General features: G+C 38.6%; 2 protein-coding genes across 2 annotated transcripts; one reads left to right on the forward strand and one right to left on the reverse strand.

The window, feature by feature from the left end:
- The first annotated feature begins 18183 nt into the window (after window positions 1–18183).
- LOC131637493 (uncharacterized) lies at window positions 18184–19208 on the forward strand. The gene is made up of 2 exons (XM_058908085.1): window positions 18184–18568; window positions 18687–19208. Exons 1-2 carry the CDS (start codon window positions 18254–18256, stop codon window positions 18909–18911), a joined length of 540 nt encoding a protein of 179 aa, XP_058764068.1. The 5' UTR covers window positions 18184–18253; the 3' UTR covers window positions 18912–19208.
- Window positions 19209–22194: 2986 nt separating this feature from the next.
- On the reverse strand, window positions 22195–23231 carry LOC131637491 (protein MAINTENANCE OF MERISTEMS-like). Its single transcript, XM_058908083.1, has 2 exons — window positions 23009–23231; window positions 22195–22878 (listed from the first exon to the last, which is right to left on the reverse strand). Exons 1-2 carry the CDS (start codon window positions 23216–23218, stop codon window positions 22453–22455), a joined length of 636 nt encoding a protein of 211 aa, XP_058764066.1. The 5' UTR covers window positions 23219–23231; the 3' UTR covers window positions 22195–22452.
- Between the last annotated feature and the right edge of the window lie 2194 nt (window positions 23232–25425).

The raw sequence follows: 25425 nt of genomic DNA on the forward strand, positions 1-25425 counted from the left end.
GCCAGTTAAAGTGCCCATGAACATGTCAACTAGTTCACGATCAGATAAGGATGGTTGAACCCTTCCAGCCATATCTCTCCACTTTTGTGCATATCCTTTAAAACTTTCTTTTGGTCCCATAGACATGCCCCTTAGTTGAGTACGGGTTGGCGCAAGATCAGCATTGTATTGGTACTGTTTGTAAAAAGCAGCAGCTAATTCTTCCCAAGTATGAACCTTGGTATTTTCCAGCTGGTAGTACCACTCGAGTTGTGTACCCGACAGACTTTCTTGGAAGAAGTGAATCCACAATTTGTTATCCGTTGTATGAGGTTGTATCTTCCTTACATAGGATCTCAGATGTAGTTTCGGGCAAGAAACTCCATCATATTTTGCAAAGACAGGAACTTTGAACTTTGGAGGGATAACAACATCCGAGATGAGCCCCAGATCATTGAAATCTAAGCCAGGTATTTTTTGTATCTCCATAGCTTTCATACGGTCTTCCAGCTGTTGGTATTTTTCATTATCCGGTTCGTCCCCAGAATGATCATTTTCTTCATTTGAAGAGAGAGAGGGTTTAGCAGAACCCTGGTTGCTTTGATTGTCTTCTTGTTCATCATCACCGACTGTTTCAGGGATCGGTGGCTTTGTGAACTTTTTGACTGGAATTTTGATTTTTCTTCTCAGGTGACTCACACCTACAGATCCTTTGGGCTTCTTTTTCTTCTTGATTATCAGGGCTTTCAGTTCTTGCTGCCCCTTTGCCAGCTCCAGAATTGCCACTTGAACTTGGGCATTCTGTGCTTCGAGATTCTTGATGCTCATTTCAGATTCCATCTCTTCTGACTGAAATAAACAGCGAGAAGATGAGAAATCCGTCATGTGAACCTGTTATGCAATGTGTATGACTGGATGCCATGTGTATGCAATGTATGAAGTGTATATGCAATGTATATGAATGCAATGTATGAAATGTATATGCAATGCATGAAGTGAAATGTGTGTGCAATGTTTCAAGGATCTTAGAGTTTAGATTTGTTAAAGAAGAAACAAACGTTAGTTAATCAATTTATTTCTTTTTTCTTTTTCTTTTTGCTTCTTTTTTCTTTTTTCTTTGCCTCATTTGGGCTTACAAGACAGAAATAAAATAAATGATCCTTCAGGTCTCCCGTGGACGCTTTCTCTTTGCCCCCAGGAATGTGTTGATCTGCTGTTCTTCTTGAAGCTGTCCGGTGAGCTCCAATATCCTTCTCTCATAGTCCTGACAGTATGATTTGAAGGTGTCTCTTTCCTCTTTGAGTTGAACCCAAGATTTTTGCAACTTTTCTAGGTCAGTTGGCATCTCCGGGTGTAGAATAACTTGAGGTTCATATCCTTCGACCTCTGGTTCAATAGTCACAGGTAGTACAGCGGGATATGGCATAAGGAGTTTCTGAGCATGAGTGCGGACCCATCTGAGGTAGGGTTCCATAGGGATAGAATTCCATTGCCCCAGAGTTTTGCTTTCTATTCTATAGACACTGCCCCATGCATGTATGAACCTTCGTCGGTGTCTATGAGAATCATTCTCGTAATCAAACACAATGCCATGGATAATCATGTCATGAGGACCGTTGCTCCTTGCATATCCGAATTGGCGTAGAGCTAAAGAGGGATTGTAAGTGATGCCTCCTTTGATGCCAAGGAGTGGCACATTAGGGTATTCTCCACAATGATCAATGATAGTAATGTCTCTTTGAAAGAAGTTGTTCCACCGGATATCTGAATGAGACAAAGACATAATCCTGCGAGACCAATGCATTCTTTGTTCATTTCTCAACACTGATCGGGGAAGATGAAATGTAAACCACCTAGCCAGTAGTGGTATACAGCACATGAGAGTTCCTCGTTTCTTCATGGTACGAGTGTGTAGAGAATGTAGAATTTGTCCCAGCAATGTTGGTACCCCGGGTTACGGATTAGGAAAAGGTTGATGATGTGTACACTTATGAACTGGTCGGGATTTGGGAATAAAACCAACCCATAGATCAAAAGGGCCATAACTTCCTCAAAAGCTGGATAACTTTTGTTTTCTAGCAGTAGTCGAGCCTTTTCCAATAAGAATTTGGCAAGTAAACCCTTAACTCCACTCTTTGTTTCCCAATTGGACTCGATTTCTGATTTCCGCAGATGTAAAGCAGCAGCAATGACTTCAGGTTTTGGAATCCTTTCTAAACCAGTGAAAGGTAATTGATTTCGAACAGGCAATCCAATTAGTTCAGAGAATTCTTCCAAAGTGGGTACCAACTGGTAATCAGGAAAGGTAAAGCAATGATGTTCAGGGTCAAAGAACTGGAACAGGACCCGTATCATGTCTTCTTCAAATTTTGAGGTAACCAAATGGAGTAGGTGACCATGCCTTTCAGTGAATTGAACATTCCTGGGGAATTCTGATACTAAGTCTTTTAGCTCAGATGGTACCGTTGAGATGTTGATTCGGATGTAATCTTTGGTGGCGGGAGCCATTACCTGCAAAAACAAAGGTAAACTCTTTGATCCTTGAAGTGTTTGGTGCAAAAATGATATGCTTATGATGCAAACATGTGGCACACAAAAACAAATCAAACAATAGCCTTAGGTTTAAAGGCTTGCATGGAGCTGATAGGTGATACCCTCCCCACTGAAGTTGAGTTGGTTAAAACCTGTCCTAGAATTGGATTCGGGTTCTATGATCCTTGGAAGTAACATCTCAATGCGGCGCTCGAGCGGCCGATCAAAATATTCCTCGAGGATAACTAACTTCGATCAATTTCAAAGCTAGCCACTTAATAGGCCACAAGTCAAGTTCAACTAAAAAGGTTCTAAGACAAATTAGTGTTTAATGACATTTCGGAAGCCTAATATACTCCTTGATCGTTTTCAAGGGACATCAGTATAAACCAAAGTGTCGCACTAACGATGACTACCAGCTCAACCGTATCGGTACATGCCGTACAGTTTCCTTGGTCTATTGTCATATACTTAAGGTATCTCGAGATTCGGGTTAGAATCTTTCACACAAGCAAAATACCCAAACAAACCTTTGAAAAATAGAGCAATCAAGTCAATCAATTGAAAACATCGAAGTGATCTATTCTCTTAAGGTAACCCCTTTTGAAAACATTTTGTTTTTGAAAGTATCTCCCCAGCAGAGTCGCCAGTTCTGTGGACCTCCGATTTTTTTTAATACCGGGCCATACCTCTGATCTGTAGAGATACGTGAACTGACTCTTTTTTGTTGCTTAATGCTTTCGCATTTTTTTGAAAATATCACAGTCGCCACCGACCTTTTATTTTATCCAATTAAGGAAAGGTTTATAAAAGAAACAGAAAAAAGACCTTTAAGAAATTCTGGGTAAGGGGGTAGGTTATACAAAGGGAAGGTGTTAGCACCCTTTGTATCCATGGTTATCCATGGGCTCTTAAGTTTGCTTAGCTCACTTGTTTTTCGATCACTTTTCAATTGCTCTGAAATTGCTCATATGTGGTTTCAAATACCTTTGTAATTTGAATTTTGTAATGATCCGTGTGTGGATGTATACAAAATGCTTGTTTATCTTTCGAAAGATGTTTTGAAAAGAACGTTAACTTTGTAATAACCCGTGTTTGGATGTATACAAAGTATTGTCTTTTTTGAAAGTTTTGAAAAATCAACAGTGTATGAGAATTTTGTTTGTTTTGATTTTGAGCAAGCAAACTAGGAGGTCTACCCTGAGTTGTAAGGTCTTTATCCTATTTCCTTTAAAAATCTATCCTTTCACCGGATATAAAAGCAAGGTTCGATTTTGTACTCAAAACAGTTGAATTTGACTTTGATTTTGAAAAGAATGAGAAGGGATTACCTTAAGAGGTGCAAGTGTGATTGTGTTTGTATTCAGATATTTTATCTTTGAAGTTAGTGATCTAACGGTTCAATTTTATCTTTGACATACACGCAGTTTATATGTGCTGGAAATTAAAGTGCGGAAATGTAAAGTGCGGAAAGTAAATCTACGCTATTACATCGATTGTGCGGGAAATGTAAACTAGCCTATTTACATGAATTTGACATCCTATACATTTATCTAGGAATTTTAAATTGCAAGAAAAATAAAAGGCATGTTTTTTGGTTTTTTATGATTGATTTTAATTATAATTAATGCATAATTAATTAAATTAAAATGAAGGAAAAGATGGAAATAAATTTAAACCTAGAAATTAAGTTTAAAATATGTACAAAATATTTGTTAATTAATTTTAAAACAAAACTAATTTTTTTGGAATTTTTGGAATTGATTTAAGTTAATTAAAACATAATTATGCAAATAATTATACAAATAATTAAAACTTAAAAGGAAAATTATTCAAAACATGTACAAAATTAGTTTATAATATATAAACAATATTTTATGTAAAGAACAATTTTTTTTATGATTTTTTGATTGGTTAGAATAATTAAAAAGCAAATGTATAAATATATACTAATTAATTATGCAAAATATTGAAATTATGAAGAAAAATAAAATATTTTTATTTCAGAAAATAATATATTATTTTAGAAGTCTAAAAATATTTTTTGTGTATTTTTTGGATTTTTAAAACTATTTTTAAATTATTTTGCAAAGAAAATTAAAATAGAAATAAAAATATAAAGGTAATAATCAGGTGTGAGAGTTTATGAGGGAACATGGTATGGCTGCGCGTTTTGGTGCGTTTGATAGGCTTTCAGTGGAGATCAAGGGCTGAGATTTTGAGTCACATGGTAGCGTGCATGTGCTGCTTGCGTGGGATCTGTCAGCTTGGATAAGTCAACGTGGGACCCATGTGTTTCGCTGCAGCCAACCAAAATCTTCCACGCGTGGTCAAAGAAGTCCACGCAACTGTTCATCATCTTCAACCTTTTACCTATGGAATTTGCTGCGGATTTTCCTACAACATTACCTGCGGATTTTCTTTGCTTTTTCCATACTTTTAGAAACCTGCAAAAACGTTAGTTCCAAACAATAAAAGCAACCCAGATCCCCTAATTAGGATGCTCTGAGTCCAAATATGATGTTAGTTTTGCTGTTTGAAAGCTGTAGCTATGGATACGATGGAGTTGATGTTTTGGTACGCATGAACACTCGTTAATGGCATGGAGTGATTCTCACGTGGGAGCTTACATGTTAAGGCCCAGATCTAGCTTATAGGACCTCATAAACTCAGTGGAATGATTAGATTACATGGAGGTTGATTAAATATAGGAAAACGAAAATTATTTAAGTATGAACACGAAGAACACTATTCATGTGTTACGACTCTCATGGGACCACACAAAGAGTTTATTCTTACTTTATATGTTCTTAGAAGATGATTGGAATGTTTGTTTTGTATTGATATTGATTGGAATATGAAATTTGAAAATTACAAAAGTTATGAGATTTTTGAGAATTTTGTGAAGTTGATGGCTATGCTCTTGCTATCTTTTCGTGTCTCCTTTTGTTGCTGATGTATTCCACTTCTTTTATAGGCCAAAGGCTGCTTGGAAGTGAAGCTAAGAATCTTTGTTGCCTTTGTTGAAAACTTGGTTTTTAAATATTAAAAACCTTGAATTTTTGACCAAGTCTTGACTCCATTCAATGCTCTTGCCTTGTGCACCAATCCTCTGCAGAAAATTGAAGGTTCCTTGGGTGAGTCATGCTTAGATTGTAAGCTACCATTTATCCATGCATTTTCCTTTTAATTTTAATCTTAAAGTAAGATAAAATCATGCAAAAATGGATAAAAAAAGGCATGGGCTTAGTCTTGGTCGTGGGAGGCCCATAACATCATGGAAATGATGTTTGAATGCTGAAAACTTGGCCCCATTTGGAAAAAATGCAATTTTGAACAATGTTGATTTCATGTATTTTTCCAAAATTTAGCCAACTTCAACAAGGTGTAAATCCCTCAATTTTTGTCATATGAAGGAGTTCTTGCACTTTTTGGAAACCTCAAAGAGTCCTCTAACCAATGTCTTTGGTCTCATGTCAAAATGATTTTTGAAGCTCCTTGTGTGTCCTTTTGAAAAAAGTGTCTTTTTGTTGACTTTGAAAATGACCTGTAATGTCTTTGATCATATTTTTCAAATGGTGAATCCAATGACCATGGGATCAATGGCATTTGAAAAATAATTGAATTTCCTTCAAAACAAGCTTTGGTTTGAATTTTTTGGATGAAGGATGAGAGAGTTATGATCAGTCAAAGTTGAGTTGACTTTTCAGGCAAAAACCCTAATTTTGAATCTTAGGGTTTTGTTGATTTTTGATCTTTCCTTGATGAATTATGATCATCCAATGATCAAATGATGAATCCTTTGACAAAATATGGACTTTGACAAAAAATTTCATTTTTGACTGTCTGTTGACTTTTTTGGTCAAACGGGTCGTCTGTTGACTGTTTGAGCTGCTGACGGTGCGTCTGAGTGAATTGAAGTTTGAAAATTTGTATGATGGTACTTTGAGATATATGGATGTGTATGAAATCCATTTGAGCTCTCAAAAACTTGTTGCCCCTGTAAAAACAAGAAAAACCCTGATTAGGGACTGTTTGTGTAGGAGACAGTTAAGCGTACCTGATTTTTGTGCAGTGTTGAGTCTCTGCTAATCATGTGATATTCAGAAGACTTCTTGAACAAAAATCTTGGAATTTTGAATTGTGAAAGATTGATTTGATTGATGGTACAAAACACTGAGAATTGTACTGCCAGCAGTTTGGCTGTCAACTGACTGTTCAGGTATTGATGTAGCAGTTAGAGTGAAAAATCAACAGTCAAAGTTAATTTTCTTTTTTTGTTGTTTTTGTTTTATGTTTTATGAGAAAGATGAAAGTTTATTTACATGACTTGTTAAAAACACAGACATAATAAATAACTAATATTTACGGTATGCGGGCAAAATTACCGATAATAACCCTGAAAATCATTTAATGCACAGAAATAGGAATATTTGACTGGCAGAAAACACACAAAATATTATCTTAGTAATTAAGCAATATTATGACAAATAGTACAACATTTAATACTGACAGTACAAATATTACATACTATATTGAACAGTACGACGAATAAACGGTACATTTAAGAAATAAGAAATACGGCAAATTTTAAGAATGACGATTAATGACCCATGCTATGAACAATAACATGTAGATGATTGGGAGCATAACCATTGCAGGTCCACACTCCTCAGGACTATGCAGGCAGAAGAAAGTCATGATCACCGTAGCAATGGTGATGACTGTAAGAAACAGTGTCTCTATCCACTTTGCCATTCTTGTCAGGGAAGAAGAGAAAGGATGGATTATGAAGTAGAAATTTGAGAGATGAATTGGAATTTGATGTGAGATTTTATGAAAGAAAATGAGAGGTATTTATAGAATGGAAAGAAGGAAAGAGACGTTGGGGAATGATGTGATTCCGTACAAAAGGAAAATTTGAGTGGAAGTAAGATTTGAAAGAAAGTGTATGATAGTGTTGGAAAAAGGAGAGATTTGATTTTTGAAAAAAGAGATTTGAAAAGATTTTTGCAAATAATGGAATATAGTACAAAAATTAGTGGGAAACAAAAGATAATAATAATCTATTTGTTACCAGTACAGTCTGAGTTCCCTGATTCTGCGCCTGCAAAAAAGATTTAACTCTGTACCAATTGTGTCAGTACCATTTATCTGTAAATAAATAAATAGCATGTGTGAAGTAATAAACAGTATTTGGTGTTTGCGTAAGAATAAATTCAACTGCAAGCCAAATTACTGTATAAGAAAAATTCTAAAAACTAAGTATTTCATATGTCAGGATATTTGTTGAAATAAAAATCCATGATTATATGAGACCCTTAATTTTCAGATTGGAGTTTCCTTGAAAAATATGTGGGCAAATTTTGGGGTATAACAGTTGGATACTACAACACTTCACAGACATTATTGGCTGGAGAGAGGTAGAGGAGTACACAGAGGTCATGCCACGTGCCAGTGCTTTCACCCCCTTAGAGGGAACCAAGTGTCGGATCCCTACAGACGCTCTCTTGACCACATGGCCACTGAGAACATCAGGTACTGCTGCTATGATGAGCACCGGGAGGCGGTTCCATTTGACGAGATATGTGTGTATTCTGGATGGTTGACCGTCAGCTCGACCATTGTTGTATGCTATCTTTCGGAGCGCGTCATGCGTCAGTTTGGATATGAGCAAATGATACATCGCGATCCTCATGTTTCAGCTCCCATCGCCATGACCCGCAGACATTTAGATGAGATATTTGCAGACTGGGAGCATCACATGGTCCCTGAGGAGGCACGAGCGACGCTAGTAGAGCACGACTGAAGCTGTGTCGAGGGGTACATCACATGGTACTATAGAGTCTCACATTCATACATGCTTCCAGCTGCAGAGGGAGGTCCTCCTAGACCAGCACACAAGGAGATACTCCGTGCGCATCAGGCTTAGTTGGACCACATTGAGGATCTTCTTCCTCTGTGTCGTCAGATAGCTGACAGGGTTTTCAGAGCCATTACAGAGGATTTATTCCCTAAGGGTACTGCTTCTAGGCGTGTGCTGGATGATATGATCAGGATGGCAGAGAGTGTATTTTTATATCGTCGACATCGTGCCAGGACCCGTGGGACGCTTGATGCTAGGGGTAGAGTCAGTAGATCCCTTCGTGGATTCGGAGGGGATGCGCATGATGGTACGCATAAGGACGCCCGACATACTCAATAGTTTTATTTATGATGTATTTATATTTTATTTTTATTTGTATTTCATGATGTACTCGACACTTTGACCGACATTATTTATATATTGTATTTTTATTGGTCTACCTGCTGTTGTCTTTAAATTACATTACTGGATCTGAAAATGTGTGTCTTTGAACATGAATTTTCGTCATGAAAATGACATGAATTAAAAAAAAACAGACTATTCTGTAGATGCACTTACAAAACACTATATTTCACCTACTTCCGTAGATGCATCTACAAAAGTATTATAAAAATGAAAATAAAATGGAGTTAACTGTGTTTTCTTTTATTTTATACGCTTCCGTAGATGAATCTACGGGAGGAATCTAATTTTTTTTAAATGTGGTTGATAGAGGGGTATAATAGAATTTATAGTATTAGTTATCAATATCGTTATTGGGCTTTTACTGGTATTTGGGTCTTTAAGTTTATTACCCTCTAGAAGTATTATATACTGTAGTCTCATTGAGACATTAGAAAATAAATCAAAGAAATCAACAAAGTTATTTTTTATCCCTATTTTCTTAGCTTTAATTTTAATGTCTTTACCTTTTATTGTTGAAACCGTAGTTCTATAGTCTTGGTAGGAATTTCTTCCTATCAATTGGTGCTTTCATCATGTACTCAAATCCTCCTATGGATTACCCTTATCTTACAGCTTCATCTCATCAATGGAGCATTCCTCCTACCTATCCCACAAACCCCTCTTTCATAACTCCTACCACACCTTCATTTCCATCCTTTCCATGGGAACTTTTCTCACCCTATTACACAAATCCATATGTTCCAACACCATCACCATATTTATATTTTAATCATGGGTATACACCTCTTCCACCTAATCCATATTCATCCTATCCTACATCTCATTATTCACCCTACTACAACAATTCCTATCAGTTTCAAATTCATTCTAGCAATAGAAGAGATTGTAAGAAGCCTTTGCAAGTTTCTCTTCCTTGTTTTAAGAAAAGATCTAAGAAAAATTCTCAAAAACCTTCTGATTCACAAAAAAAAAGAAAAAATAAAAGTCTCAAAAAGTGTCTCATCCTGGTTTTAAGAAACGATCTTTCCAAAACAATGGTAAAACCCTTTCTCGGTTGTTTCCGAAACCAAGAAAAAATGGCGTCTGATTCAAGTCTTCGCAACAAGTCGAGAAATTTCTTGAGAACTTTTGCTTCTGCGGGTCAATTGATCAGAAAAACCCAACCAGGTCATCGCGCCGCTCTCTCCGCCGCCGTCAACAGGTTCGACGATTCCTTTGTTCCTAGGTCCAACTTTTTCTTCCGTAGCTGTCAAAATCAAACCTTCATCCAATGAGAATCTTCTCCCTGTCATCGAATCAGAAATCACATGTGCTCAAGATTCTTCACCATTTGGAGCACCTATTTCGGCTTCTTCGACTTCTTCAACGCTGTTTGAGGCACTATCGTCGTCCTCGACTTCTTCGAATCCATTTGGATTGGCGTCTTCCACGAAACCGTTTGGAGGAACTTCATCTGCTTCGACGACATCAACTCTGTTTGGTGGAACAGCATCCGCGACTGCAACAACAACATCTTTTTTCAACTCGTATGAGAACGACGCGACGGTATTGTTGTTTAATGATGTTTTAGAAAATAATGCATATAAGGTGTTTGATAAAATACCTCCCTTTGTTTCTGATGAGCCTGCGTTGGAAGATACTGGTTCCATTGTTTCTATTGAAGGAGAGATTCGTCATAACGGTTCGGGATTTGGTGTGAATAATGTTCATGTTACTGATACGGTTGCGGAGGTGGGTAACGATAGCGGTTTCGGAAGTGTTAAAAACAATGTCGTAGTAGAGGAGGAAGAATTGAAGGTTAAGGATCGTGAATTGGAAAATGTTCAAAACGGTGTTGTTGTGGAGGTGACATATCAGGCAGATATTTTGGAACAAATTATTCTTGAGTTAGAGAATTCTTCTAGGATAACTGGTCAATACCCTGGGAGAGTAGAAAAAGAGCCCCCGTCAACTTTCATGTGGACTTTGTTCTTGTTGGCTCAGCATTATGACAAGTGGGATCAATATGTAATCACACTTTCTAAAATTAATGAGGCTATAGAACATACACCTACTGTCATTGATTTATACTCTGCCAAGAGTCGGATACTAAAGCACGCTGGTGATTTGGCTGTTGCTGCTGCATTGGCAGATCAAGTTAGGTGTATTGCTCTCGGCGATCGTTATGATTATGTGAAGCGCATGCTTCAGGCTGATCAGATGGTTTTGGCCAATAAAACTGCTGTGTTAGTCACAAAAGATGGGGTTGGCAGAGGAGTAACGAGGAGGGATTTTACTTGCCATCATGGTGGATTTCCTCAAAATAAACATTCTGAAGATGTGGGAAAGGTGCAAAGGAACCGTAAATCATCTCGCTGTGGTTTCCAAGCGTATCTGCGTATTTTGAAAAGGGCGGATTTTGATGTATTTGAATGGCGTGTTACTGGTTTTAGAAACATCCCTAATCATGAGTTGTTGAAATCTAATGAGGTGCATTTTCTTCCATCATATTGTCCGATATCGCCTGATGATAAGAGCCGCATATGTATGTTTGCCAAAGTTGGAATGTCGGTAAGACAAATGTTGAGATTAATGGAGCTAGAGAAGGGCCTCAAACTTGACTGTCTTCCTTTTATAGAGATAGATGTGAGAAACTTGTTGCAGTCTTTTAGAAATGTGGATAAAGATAATGATCCTATTGATCTGATTGCAATGTGTAAGAGATTAAAAGATGAAAATCACAACTTTAAGTATGACTTCAAGATTGATAATAATAATAGGCTTGAGTATATTGTGTGGTCCTACGACTTATCAATTCAATCATATGAAGTTTTTGGAGATGCTGTGGTTTTTGATGGGAAACCACAATCTCAACCAGAACGCAATTTAGAGCAAGTGGCTGATATTGTTGATTTTAATGACCGAGCCGGAACAAAGCAAAAGATGCAAAGGAAAACACAGAAAGTGTGCCTCAAAACCGGTTCACCTTTAGAATCCCATGCTGCCACTATACTCCCCGTTATTGTTAATTGCTCTTGGGATAAATTATGGCGTGTCCGTTACATGGTTGCGAATCAATTGTATGAGCTTCGTGAAGCTATAGGCCCTGAACCCAGTGCGTTTGACTTAGAAAACATTGTGGGAGCTGCAAGAATTACTGGAACGAGGGTGAATGTTTTACTTCGGATTAATCCGGATGTTGATCCACAGGTCCATCCTTATGTTGCCACTGGGAATAAGAACTATAAATTTGGTGTGAGATATTGGATCGAACTCTAGTATTGTCGAAGGGTAGCTTCTTGGTTCGACAGTTCGACAGAGTTAAGCATGAAGTCGAAGGATTGTTCACATGCTGGTGTCGAAGTGTGCATGCTGTAGTCGAAGATGGGTCTAGCATGCAGATGTCGAAGATGCTAGGGTTGTTAGCATGTTAAATTAGGTTTTAGTGTTTAAACCCTAATTTGTTAAGTTAGCCTGTTTATTAAGTTGGCTTGTGTAATGGGCCTTGCTGAAAAAGCCCATTAGTTAGTATGTTAGGTTTTATTATAAATAGCATACTAGTCTCTCATCATTGCTAAGCTGCAAATCCTAATTTAGGGTGAGAGAGGTTATTTGTTATTCTTGTAAACTTGTAATCTTGTTTTAAGAGAAAGTAAAAGAATAGCAGTTATAACCAATTCGTGTGTTCTTCTTCTGTTCCCTAATTCCCTATTATACTTTGTTATTGGTATCGTTTTTCACAACAAATTGGTGCGGTGAGCGTGAAGAAGATGCCTTCAACAAAGTATGAGATTGAAAAGTTCACCGGAGTGAATGATTTCGGTCTGTGGCGCTTGAAGATGAAAGCCCTACTGGTTCAGTATGGTTGTTTGGAAGCGTTGAAGGGAGAGGCAGCCATGAATGCAGAATTGACGGCAGCGGAGAAGACAAATATGATCGAGAAAGCACACAGCGCAATTTTGTTGAGCCTTGGTGATAAGGTTCTCCGGCAGGTATCAAAGGAGACGACGGCATCAGGGTTATGGGTGAAACTTGAAAGTTTGTATATGACCAAATCGCTGGTAAATCGACTCTACCTGAAGCAAGCTTTGTATTCATTCAAGATGATTGAAGACAAAGTATTGGCTGAGCAGTTGGATATGTTCAACAAGCTGATTCTTGATCTTGAAAATATTGATGTGAAGATCGATGATGAAGATCAAGCGCTGTTACTATTGTGTTCTTTGCCTCGATCACATGCTCACTTCAAAGAAACTCTCTTGTATGGAAGGGAGTCCCTGACGTTTGAAGAAGTTCAATCAGCCTTGTACTCTAAGGACTTGAATGAACGAAAGGAGCATAAACCTTCGACTACAGTCGAAGGTTTGGCCGTTAAAGGAAAACTCTTACGAAAGGATGGTAAGTTCGACAAGAAGAAAGGCAAAAGCCAGTCGAAGACTTACAGTGGCGAAGCATCTGGCATTCGATGCTACCATTGTAAGAAGGAGGGTCACACAAGAAAGGTGTGCCCTGAACGCTTGAAATATCATGGAGGTAAGGATAATGGCAACGCTGCCATTGTTCAAGATGATTTCGAATCATCTGATGTTCTTGTGGTTTCAAGCAGTGACTCTAAGAAGGAGTGGATTATGGATTCAGGTTGCACTTGGCATATGACTCCAAACAAAGACTTGTTCGAGGAATTATGTGATCAAGATGGTGGATCAGTATTGCTGGGAAACAACAAGGCTTGCAAGATTGCAGGTGTTGGATCTGTGAGATTCAAGCTCCATGATGAGTCAATAAGGTTGTTGACTGAAGTCAGGTATGTTCCTGATTTGAAGAGAAATCTGCTTTCTCTTGGTGAATTCGACAAGAAAGGATATGTTTTCCAAGGAGAGAAAAGTATCCTAAGAGTCATGAAGGGTTCGAAGGAAGTTTTGAGAGGCGTGAAGAAACAAGGCTTGTATACCCTTGAGGCTGAAGTTGTAAGTGGTTCGACAAATATTGCATCCACGAAACCTTTGTCGAAAACAGAAATCTGGCACATGAGATTGGGTCATGTCAGTGAAAGGGGTCTGGTCGAATTAGGGAAACAAAATCTGCTTGGTGGAGACAAAATCGAAAAGCTGAAGTTTTGTGAACCCTGTGTACTTGGAAAATCTTGCAGAGTGAAGTTCAACAAAGGCAAACAAAGAACACATGGATCCCTTGATTACATCCATGCTGATCTTTGGGGGCCTGCAAGGTGTCCATCACATTCAGGAGCAAGGTATTTTCTATCCATAGTAGATGATTATTCCAGAAAATTATGGGTATTCATCCAGAAGACTAAGGATGAAACTTTTGAGAATTTCAAAAGTTGGAAGACTCTGGTTGAAAATCAGACTGGCAGAAAAGTCAAGAGGTTGAGAACCGACAATGGCCTTGAATTTTGCAATGAGGCATTCGACAGTTTTTGTGCTGCCTCTGGTATTGCAAGGCATAGAACTACTGCAGGTACTCCACAGCAAAATGGTTTGGCTGAAAGGTTTAATCGAACTATTTTGGAGAGATTCAGATGCATGTTGACTAGTGCCGGTTTAAAGAAGGTGTTCTGGGCTGAGGCTGTTTCGACAGCAACATATCTGATAAACAGATGTCCTTCGACAGCGTTAGATATGAAGACACCTGAAGAAGTTTGGTCGGGACATCCACCAGATCTCGACAAACTGAGAGTATTTGGCTGCATAGCCTATGCTCACATTAGGCAAGACAAGCTCGAACCTAGAGCTCTGAAATGCATGTTCATGGGATACCCTGAAGGAGTCAAAGCTTATAGGCTATGGTGCCTAGAGCCAGGTCACAGGAGGTGTATCACCAGTCGAGATGTAGTTTTCAATGAAGCTGAAATGGCTTTTAAGAAAACTGATGATGTTTGTCGAAGTACAGAAACATCTGACGAAGAGCTGGAACAGGTAGAGATTCCTGTTGAGGTGGAGCATGTTGATGCTGAATTGCATATCCCAGATGAAGTCGAAGAAGAAGCAGAAGATGCTGAAGTTGAGGAAACTGACGATGACTACCTATTGTCGAGAGATAGGTCGAGAAGAGTCATCAAGCCACCTCAAAGACTTGGATATGCAGATCTTATAGCTTATGCCTTAATCTCTGCAAGTGAGGTTCTAGACGAAGAACCTAGAGACTATAAGGAAGTTATGAGGAGTCGAAATAAGACTGAATGGCTGAAGGCCATGGATGATGAGATGAAATCTCTTCATGATAATCATACTTGGGAACTGATCAAGAAACCTGATGGGGCAAGGTTAGTCAGTTGTAAATGGATTTTCAAAGTTAAGGAAGGAATTGAAGGAGTGACGTCGAAAAGATACAAGGCAAGGTTAGTTGCAAGGGGTTTCACTCAGAAAGAAGGTGTCGACTTTAATGATGTGTTTTCTCCTGTTGTGAAGCATAGGTCCATTCGAATGTTGCTTGCCATGGTGGCACAGTTCGATCTTGAACTGGAACAGATGGATGTGAAGACTGCGTTCTTGTATGGTGATCTAGATGAAACGATCCTGATGAGGCAACCTGAAGGGTATGTCGAAAAGGGGAAGGAAGATTATGTGTGCAAGTTAAAGAGATCTTTGTATGGGCTGAAACAATCTCCTCGACAGTGGAATAGGAGATTCGACAAGTTCATGGCACGCATAAGTTTCATTAGAAGTCAGTTCGACCACTGCGTTTACTTCAGATTTCGACCTGGTAATTCATTTGTTATTTTGTTGCTTTATGTGGATGATATTCTCATAGCAAGCAACAATGTTGAAGATGTGACGAGGGTGAAGGCTGAACTCAATAAGGAGTTCGATATGAAGGATCTGGGAGCTGCTTCCAGGATTCTTGGAATTGACATTCGAAGAGATAGAAAGAAGTCTAAGTTATGTTTATCTCAAGAGGCATACCTACGGAAGATTCTTGAAAAGTTTGGTATGTCGAATTCGAAATCAGTTGTGACTCCAACAAACCCTCAATTCAAGCTGAGTATTGATCAGTGTCCCAGTACTGATGTCGAAAGAGCCTATATGAATAGCATCCCATATGCTAATATAGTTGGTTCTTTGATGTATGTTATGGTCTGTACTAGACCCGACATAGCATATGCAGTAAGTCTTGTAAGCAGGTATATGGCGAACCCTGGAAAGGCTCAGTGGCAAGCATTGAAGTGGATTTTAAGGTACATAAATGGGTCTCTGAATAGAGTCCTAATTTATGGTGGAGCCTTGGGTAAAGATAGTAAAGCAGTAATAGAAGGATATGTCGACTCTGATTATGCAGGTTGTATGGATTCCAGAAAATCTATTTCTGGATATGTTTTCACTATGTTTGGCACTGCAATTAGTTGGAAAGCAACACTTCAGAAGGTTGTTGCTCTATCAACCACTGAAGCGGAGTATATTGCCCTAACTGAAGCTGTGAAAGAAGCATTGTGGCTTGAAGGTTTTGCGAAGGAGCTGAAACTTCAAGGTCGAGGTATCACTGTTAAATGTGATAGTCAAAGTGCAATACACCTGTCGAAGAATTCAGCCTATCATGAGCGAACTAAGCACATTGATGTGAGGCTGCATTTCGTCAGAGGAGTAATCGAGCGTGGAGAAGTCCAAGTGCTGAAGGTTTCGACTGAAGACAATGCTGCTGATATGATCACCAAGACATTGCCGAGTTGCAAGTTTTTCCACTGTATGCAGTTGATAAAGCTGCATGAAGAAAGTTAGTCTGTTCCTTGACGTTGTAGAGTTAGGTCCAAGGTGGAGATTTGTGAGATATTGGATCGAACTCTAGTATTGTCGAAGGGTAGCTTCTTGGTTCGACAGTTCGACAGAGTTAAGCATGAAGTCGAAGGATTGTTCACATGCTGGTGTCGAAGTGTGCATGCTGTAGTCGAAGATGGGTCTAGCATGCAGATGTCGAAGATGCTAGGGTTGTTAGCATGTTAAATTAGGTTTTAGTGTTTAAACCCTAATTTGTTAAGTTAGCCTGTTTATTAAGTTGGCTTGTGTAATGGGCCTTGCTGAAAAAGCCCATTAGTTAGTATGTTAGGTTTTATTATAAATAGCATACTAGTCTCTCATCATTGCTAAGCTGCAAATCCTAATTTAGGGTGAGAGAGGTTATTTGTTATTCTTGTAAACTTGTAATCTTGTTTTAAGAGAAAGTAAAAGAATAGCAGTTATAACCAATTCTTGTGTTCTTCTTCTGTTCCCTAATTCCCTATTATACTTTGTTATTGGTATCGTTTTTAGGATTGTTCACATGCTGGTGTCGAAGTGTGCATGCTGTAGTCGAAGATGGGTCTAGCATGCAGATGTTGAAGATGCTAGGGTTGTTAGCATGTTAAATTAGGTTTTAGTGTTTAAACCCTAATTTGTTAAGTTAGCCTGTTTATTAAGTTGGCTTGTGTAATGGGCCTTGCTGAAAAAGCCCATTAGTTAGTATGTTAGGTTTTATTATAAATAGCATACTAGTCTCTCATCATTGCTAAGCTGCAAATCCTAATTTAGGGTGAGAGAGGTTATTTGTTATTCTTGTAAACTTGTAATCTTGTTTTAAGAGAAAGTAAAAGAATAGCAGTTATAACCAATTCTTGTGTTCTTCTTCTGTTCCCTAATTCCCTATTATACTTTGTTATTGGTATCGTTTTTCACAACATTTGGCATTAGAAATGAGAAGCTGCAGTGTTTTTTAGATGCTGTCAAGGAGCACCCTGTTGAGTTAAAGCTTGTAAGAGCTCACTGTCACCTTGGATCAACCATTACCAAGGTAGATATTTTCAGGGATGCAGCCATTATTATAGTCAACTACATTGACGGAATCCGAGCTCAGGGTTTTAAAGTTGATTATTTAAATGTTAGTGACAATTTGTTATTCAAGCAATGGGATCCAGGAACAATATCTCTACTCTCATATTGATTTTAGAACCTTGAGGACAAGGTTTAAGTGAACCCGGCGGCAATGATAGAGGGGTATAATAGAATTTATAGTATTAGTTATCAATATCGTTATTGGGCTTTTACTAGTATTTGAGTCTTTAAGTTTATTACCCTCTAGAAGTATTATATATGGTAGTCTCATTGAGACATTAGAAAATCAATCAAAGAAATCAACAAAGTTATTTTTTATCCCTATTTTCTTAGCTTTAATTTTAATGTCTTTACCTTTTATTGTTGAAACCCTAGTTCTATAGTTTTGGTAGGAATTTCTTCCTATTGGTACTTCCGAATGTGCATTTAGGGAAGCAGAGGGCAAAAATAAAAATTTATATGGTGTGTAAGATACTTATAGGGTGGGTTGAGAAACTTTCAAAAATTAATCAAACTCATTTTCTCGATAACAATAACAAAGCAAATGCATGCATTCAAAATCATTTTGCATGTCAAAATATTGGTATCTCAATTTTGAGTTTCATTTATGTTAAAGAAAAAAAAAAAAACACTATATTAAGAAAAACCGAGACTAACCAAGAAAGAGCTAAGCATGGAGGAAGAAAAGGAAGCGTTGGTGGCAAAAGGCGAAAAGCACCAATCAGACTCAGACGAGGTGAACCAGGTGGAGATTCACCTCTTCCGGCAAGGCCAAGGACCGATTGCAGTATTCAAATCGGAGCTTGCCGGATGTGAACAAAACCGGTTGGATGTCCGTCGGATCCTCCACCAACACTCCCTCAAATCCATCTTCGCTTTCAACCCTCGATCTGGCCGCGCCGCCCCTATCCGCTTCAACCCTAAAACCGGAAATTCTGCCTTGCCTTACCGAAACGGCGCCGTTCTCTACATCGACAGCGAACCCAAGGTAATCTCTCCTCAATTTCAATTGTTTACTTAACCTAATTATTAAACTAATTAGTGATTTCCCTAATTAAGTGTGGTAGTGGTGTTGATGTGGCGAATGTGATTTTGATTTTGTTTAGGAGTCGTTGCTTAAACCTTTGAGCAGGATTTTGATTGGGGTGGCACTGATAACTATTATGATAATGTTGGTTTCGGGTGAAATTGCTGTTAGTACTCCAGAATGGGTTCAGAAACTGAATGTTTCCGGTGTGAATTTCCCTCCTTTGATAGTGGCTTGTGTAGTTGTTGTTTTCTCTCGCATGAGGCACAGGACCAGACGATTCCTCAAGAGGCTTGGGATCTAATTCACCCATCAAATATTCGTGAGGAAGATGGCCGTGGAATTGATTGCTTACTAGTATTGGTGTAGTTTTTGTTTTTGATTGTGTGTTTTAAAGTTCTCAAGAGATTGATAGGATGGGTTAATTGTAGGTAAAGATTGGTTGCATAAATAGATATAGATCATACATGGGTTATATGTTGAGTGATAGAATGTTCTTATATGGTGTGTTATTGCTACTAGTATTGGTGTCGAATCAATGTTCGCATAGATAGTTTTAAATGATATTGCAACAAAAAAGTCATATTCTGAATTTATGGTACATCTTGTGCTTGTTTATCACTTTATGTGTTAAGTTTCACCCACCATGAACTGATAAGCAAGCACCTCCAACATGTCTCGGTGAATTTAATGCGAGCATGTTTTGGATGAAGCTCGACATGTGTGGGTGTTAAGGAAGAACAGCTCCAAGTTGTTTGATTTGAGCAATTGAGCTGCTTTTAAGTAAGAGAATGATGATTTGATCGGAATAGGTGGTACCGAGAACAGGGTTTGATGGCTGTTACACTGTTAAAAAATGGCTATATTGGAGTAGGACACTATCAGTTGATTTGATCCAACACAAATGATGTGAAGAACAATTGATGAGTAAAGGAGGTTCCTTTCAAAGTTGGCAATGACTCCATAATAAAATAAAGATAACTTAATCAAGAGGAGAATTTTGGATAATCTGTTAGCCATGTGTGAGTGGAGTATTGCAGGAAGGAACTAAATTCCATATATGTAAGAAAATATTATTAGCAAATTGAGAAGGTTTAATTATTGCATTTTGCATAACTGTAATAAGCGGCTGAGTTTGCATGTTTGATTGTGTAACACTACGTACAGTTGTACTAGTATGTTTTACGGCACACCTTAGGCTTGTTTACCAGTTTATCAATAGAAGATAGTTTTGCAGTTTTAAAAAAATAAAGTTTGTTTACATAAAAAAAACTTAAAATCTTTAGACATTCACATTTCTTATAAATTTAACATGCAACCCATTTACACACGATGCATGATTTAATCAGTCATCAGTCACACTTGAATTTAATAATTTGAACTTAATAATAATTAAAAATATTCTTCTAAAATATTCAATACAGGTTTAAACCACAATAAGCAAAATCATTTTTAACATGTCATAACTCTAGACAATATAGGTCTAGGCCCCAATAAGCTTGAAGTGTGGATAATGCATAATGCCTCACAACAAATTTATAATAGATTATGATATCAACTTGTAAGATGAATATTGTCAAAATTTTATCAACGCAATATAGGTTATATTTTTAGATAACGTGAGATGAAATTTCCCCCTCTTCATAGCCAACACAAAGAAGAGAGTGCAAATGCTACAATTAGACGGCTAAGAGCACACCACAATGAAGACAAAATATCCAAAAGACGAAATATTCAATAACATGTGAAGCTACTATGAACTTCTTATGTGATGTATATGATTGTCATAATAAAAAAAAAGGGAGAATGTTGTTATATGTGATATGTAGGTTAATATCTTCTAAAAGTTTTGATGATGAACACTGAACAAGAATAAATAAATCATAAATATGATCAATCAAGGAGCAAACATAAGACCAAGTGTTCAAATATCACTTAAAATGGCTAATCAAAGTTAAATCAAGCAATCAAAAGGTATTGAAGCAGTGAAGTTGTGAAATCTCACCCAATCGTGCGCTTAGTTTTATATTGTAGTTTGATCGGTTAATCGTTAATGAAGCGAAAGTAAGTCCTGCGATATTAAGACAATGCACGTACACACCAAAATTATTCTGAACTCTTAATCTTTTTCTTAAAACTTCTTAAAACTAATACGAGCAAGTGATTAATCTATTAAAAAGCCTTATGATCAATTAGAAAAGCAAAACTCAATTGTCTAATCGATAAGGCCCTTTATCTAATTGATTTAAGCAAGAATAATGTCTTTTAATTGATTAGATAACATTGTTAATCGATTAAGTGACAAAGAAGAATAAGGTTGATGTTTTTTTAGCCAAATTTTTTCTATATAAAGGAGTGTTTTTCTCACTTAAAAACACACAAATTCTCTACATTATCTTCTCTCTTATCTCACTCATTGTCCTTCTTTTGGTTTTATTCACTATAAGTTGCCTTAATGCCTAGAGTGAAAATCTTCATCTTAGAGTTGTGTTGCTCACTTGTTGTGCTCATTTTGTTTATTTAAGAGTCCAACTCTCTAGTAATCTTATAATATAAATTTAAAGGTTGCAAGTTAAATTTGTAAAAATTTTGGTGGAAGGTTGTTGGGTTGAACCTGAGTAAAAACTCAAATTGTTATTGTAAGGTTATTAGATTGAACCTGTTTATAAGTTCAAAGTAGTTCAAAGATGTTTTTTATTGGAAATCTCAAGAGAAAACTCTTGAGAACTTAGACTAAAGAAAACACATAGTTTAAAGTCGAATCATAATAATCTCCGATGTGATCTTTTCAAAGCCAATGGGTTTTTTTAAAAAGGTTTTAAATCTGAATATCACAATTCACCTCTCCCTCTCTTTTGTTTGCATTAACTTGTTCAATTTTTTTTGGAAAGCCATTAACTTGTTCAATTATTTACAAAAGTTAACCCTAAGCTAATTTTGTGGTAACACAAAAGTGAGCCTTGTTAATTAAGAGATTCACAATAAAGTATTTTGAATTCGTTTGAAAAAATGAGTCAAAAGGGTAAATATATTATGATTTTTGAGAATTCAAATCAAAAACGAAAAATGTGTTGAAAGATATTGAAAATTTCTTTACCCACCTCCCTATGGGGGTCACCCCCAGCGAAAACCCCAGTTTACCCCTGCTTCAGAAATGAACTTTCGAAGTATTTTTTTTTTAAAAATTTTCTCAGACTTCGGAAGTGCATCTCCGAAAACACCAAATGGGGGTGTTTTCGGAGATGCACTTCCGAAAACACCTTTTTTCAAATTTTGGGGGGTTTCGGAAATAAACTTCCGAATTATGCAGAAACTGTGTTTTTTTTTTTTATGTTTTTGGAAACATCCTCGTATTTTTAATTAAAGGAAGACGACAAATAAAATAAGCGATATATAAACAGAAAATACTAATATACTAATATGATAAAAATAGTAATGTATACAAGCCGATCCGATCCAAATCCAAATAATAATAGTGTGCGAAAGATACAATCCGAAAACAAAAAAAAACCCGACCACTACTGGGTATGCCTAACCCTCTCTCTCTGGGACCTCCTCTGCCGCCTGTATACCGCCGCACGGCCCGCATCAGTGACGATCATCTCCATCACGGCGACTGCCTCTGGACCGCCCTGATGAACGACACCTCGATCCAACGCGTCCCGCCCAAGCATCTCTATCCGCTGGCAGATCGGCAGGAGATCAATGGCGTGGTCATCCTCGGCCTGCTGGTTCTCCAGGATCTCCTCGTGTGCTGGCCTAGGAGCGCCAGGAGCGTCGGGTGTCAGTAGAGGATGTGACACCCGGTAGAACCATGTGACGTACCCCTCCACATTGTGCCAGTCCTAGGTGACCCGAATGCGACGATACTCCTCCGGTACCACATGATGCTCCCAATCCTCAAATATGGCAGTGAACTGCACTCTGGTCACTGTGTCGGGAGCAGCCTCAAAAGGTGACCTGGGTATCATCTGCACAAATCCGAACTGCCGCATGCACCGCTCAGGGAGATACCGGACCATGATGCTGGTCCCGCATGCCAACCAACCAGAATATAAAGATATGCCGTCAAAGGGGACAACCTGAGTGTAGTCGCTGAATGGCCTCCAGGTGACGTCATCGTGCATCGTGCGGTCCAGGTACCCACGGTATGGTCCCACCGCATTGTTCCCCCTTTGGAGAACGTATCTGGCGGCCCTGGGCATGGCGTCAACGTACTCAGGATCAATGTGAAAGCCGTGGATCCGGGAGAAGTAAGAGATGATCCAGCTCTGAAACACAAACACGATAATGTAACGTACCGTAAGTAAATACGAAACATAAATAAATACGAAACATAAGTAAATACGAAACACAAATACGAAACATAAATAAATACGAAACAATTAAAATGAAATGTACCGTGAGTAGTGTGCAGGATCCGGTCAACTGCCTCGTCCTCCAGTTGGAGGCCTCATTCAGCTTCTGGTATAGGTATGCCAGTGTAGCTGCCCCCAGTTCCACTGGTGAACGGTGGTCAAGTCCATGAAGTAGCGGAGGTAGGTCACGTCGACGTACCTCGCACTCTTGTCCACAAAGATCGCAGCGCCTACCACATGCATGTACCAGCATCGGAGAGCGCAGCCACGGTGATAATGTGTAAATAGGTCGTCACCCACATCCTCGGCATCGGCCGCCGCGTCCAGGTGGTGCTCGAAATAACGGCTCAGTGTGGTGAACCGGATATGAGGCCCAGATGTCGTGATGCACTCGTAGTCAGCAGCTTCAGGCTCCATACCCAAATAGAGCGCCATCCACTCACTGGCTTCGATCCTCTGGATCCGGGAGTGGGTCAACAACGCCCCCCTGATCGGCAGGTGGAGAAGACACTGCACATCATGCAAGGTGATCGTCATCTCCCCAACCGGCAAGTGGAAAGAAGACGTCTCCTTGTGCCACCGCTCGACAAAGGCCCCCTGCATGCCGTGGATGATGGTGGAATACCCCGTCATGCAGAGCCCACTAAGCCCTGAACCTCTCACAGCGTCGTTAAACCACTCGGCAGTCGGTTTAAATAGACTAAAAACCTTCCGGGCGTGGTTCACCATTTTCAACGGCTCTCTCTCCTGTTACAAAAAAACAAATAAAAAAGTATGTTAAATAGACCGTTAAGAAAATATTGAATAAACGTCTAAATTATAAACGGTTAAATAATGTAGTCGGGCAAATTATAAAAAATACCTCTCCCTCCCAGATACGCCGAGCGACGTGCTCGCGGTAGGATATCAGCACGGAAGTGTCACTGGGGCCTCCCGGGTAGCCCTCCTCCTGCTCATCCTCCTCCCCGAGTGGAGGGTCAACATCCGGTACCTCCTCCGCCTCGTGGTATGACATTGCCACCTCCGGTACCTCCTCTTCCTCCTCTCGCTGGCGGGAAGAAGATACCCGAGCCAGACGACTCCTCGATCCAGATGCAGAGGTACCCTCGTCCATCTCCATGGGAACTCGCACACATCGTCCCCGTCCCCGTGTCGACGCCAGCTGCGTCGCCGCCCGCTCGCGTCTAGCCGACGCAGTCTGGGTCTCTCTACCCTTTCCGAAACACCCCTGCGAGGAAGTTTTCTGCAACTTCCATGGCAGACCCCAAAATCCAACTTCAAAACAACTTGTAATGCTTCTAACAACCTAAATACTACTAACAACCTATCCCTATATCATTTATGCAATTGAAAACAACCCTAACATGCATTTGAAATATGGATCTAACAATTATAAAACTTACAAATTGAAGTGATTCGAGAGCTTTTGAATGTAGTATAGCAAGGTGATTGGAGCCTTTGATGCAGCCTTGGAAGTGGGTTTGCAGAAAATCTCAGAGGGGTTGAGTTTGATATTGGTTTAGGGCAAATGATTTGGGGGGAGGGGGCTGTTTTGCTAAATCTGCAAAACACGCAGTATTTCGGAAATGCACTTCCGAAATGGTGTTTTCGGAAATGCATTTCCGAAATAAGACAAATTTTGAAAGAAAAAAAAGGTGCTTTCGGAGATGCATCTTCGAAAACACCTTTTTCTTGCATTTCGGAAATGCATTTCCGAAGTCAGGGGTATATGTGGTTTTTCACCAGAGGTGACCTAGAAGGTTGGGAGGTCTATAAAGAAATTTCCAAGATATTTCCTATAGTTTCAATAACAATTTGCCATGTATTTTCACTTGAGTTAGGTTAAGTACTCTTGTTACATCACTCACTAACATAACCCTTATCGTTGTTTTCCTTCTTGTTCTTGAATTCTTAACCCGTAAATCACATGTTTTTCTCACTGTTAAGGAACACTGATTATTTGCAACTATGTTCCTAGCTTTTGCAATAGTTAATGAAGATATAGAACAATTAGGGGTGGCAAAACGGGCGGCCCGTCTGTTTAGGCCGTCCCGTTTAAGTCCGTCCAAAAATGGGGCGGGCAGACCAACTTAGACGTGTCCGAGCTTAAAAGTCAAGTCCACCCTGTTTACTAATGAGTTGCTGGTTGACGGACCGGCCCACCAATATTTGTTTTTTAAAATTTATAATTTAATTTACTACATAATTTACAAAAAAATTAATTATTATCAAAGTGGTCGACAAAAAATTGTTTTTAACAACGCACAATAGAACTTCAACATGTCTTAAGTCCAAACAGTTCAAAAAATTAAATAAATAAAGACCAATCACAACAACAAAAAATAACGAAATAAATTCAAGCACATTAAAAAAAACGTATCAAAATAAATAAATGAACAATACCTATAATTCTAATCCTATTTAAAAACTAACAACTAAAAAAACTCAATTAAGAATTTA

The sequence above is a fragment of the Vicia villosa genome, unplaced genomic scaffold (genome assembly GCF_029867415.1).
Source record: "Vicia villosa cultivar HV-30 ecotype Madison, WI unplaced genomic scaffold, Vvil1.0 ctg.002011F_1_1, whole genome shotgun sequence".
NCBI classification, from domain to species: Eukaryota; Viridiplantae; Streptophyta; class Magnoliopsida; order Fabales; family Fabaceae; genus Vicia; species Vicia villosa.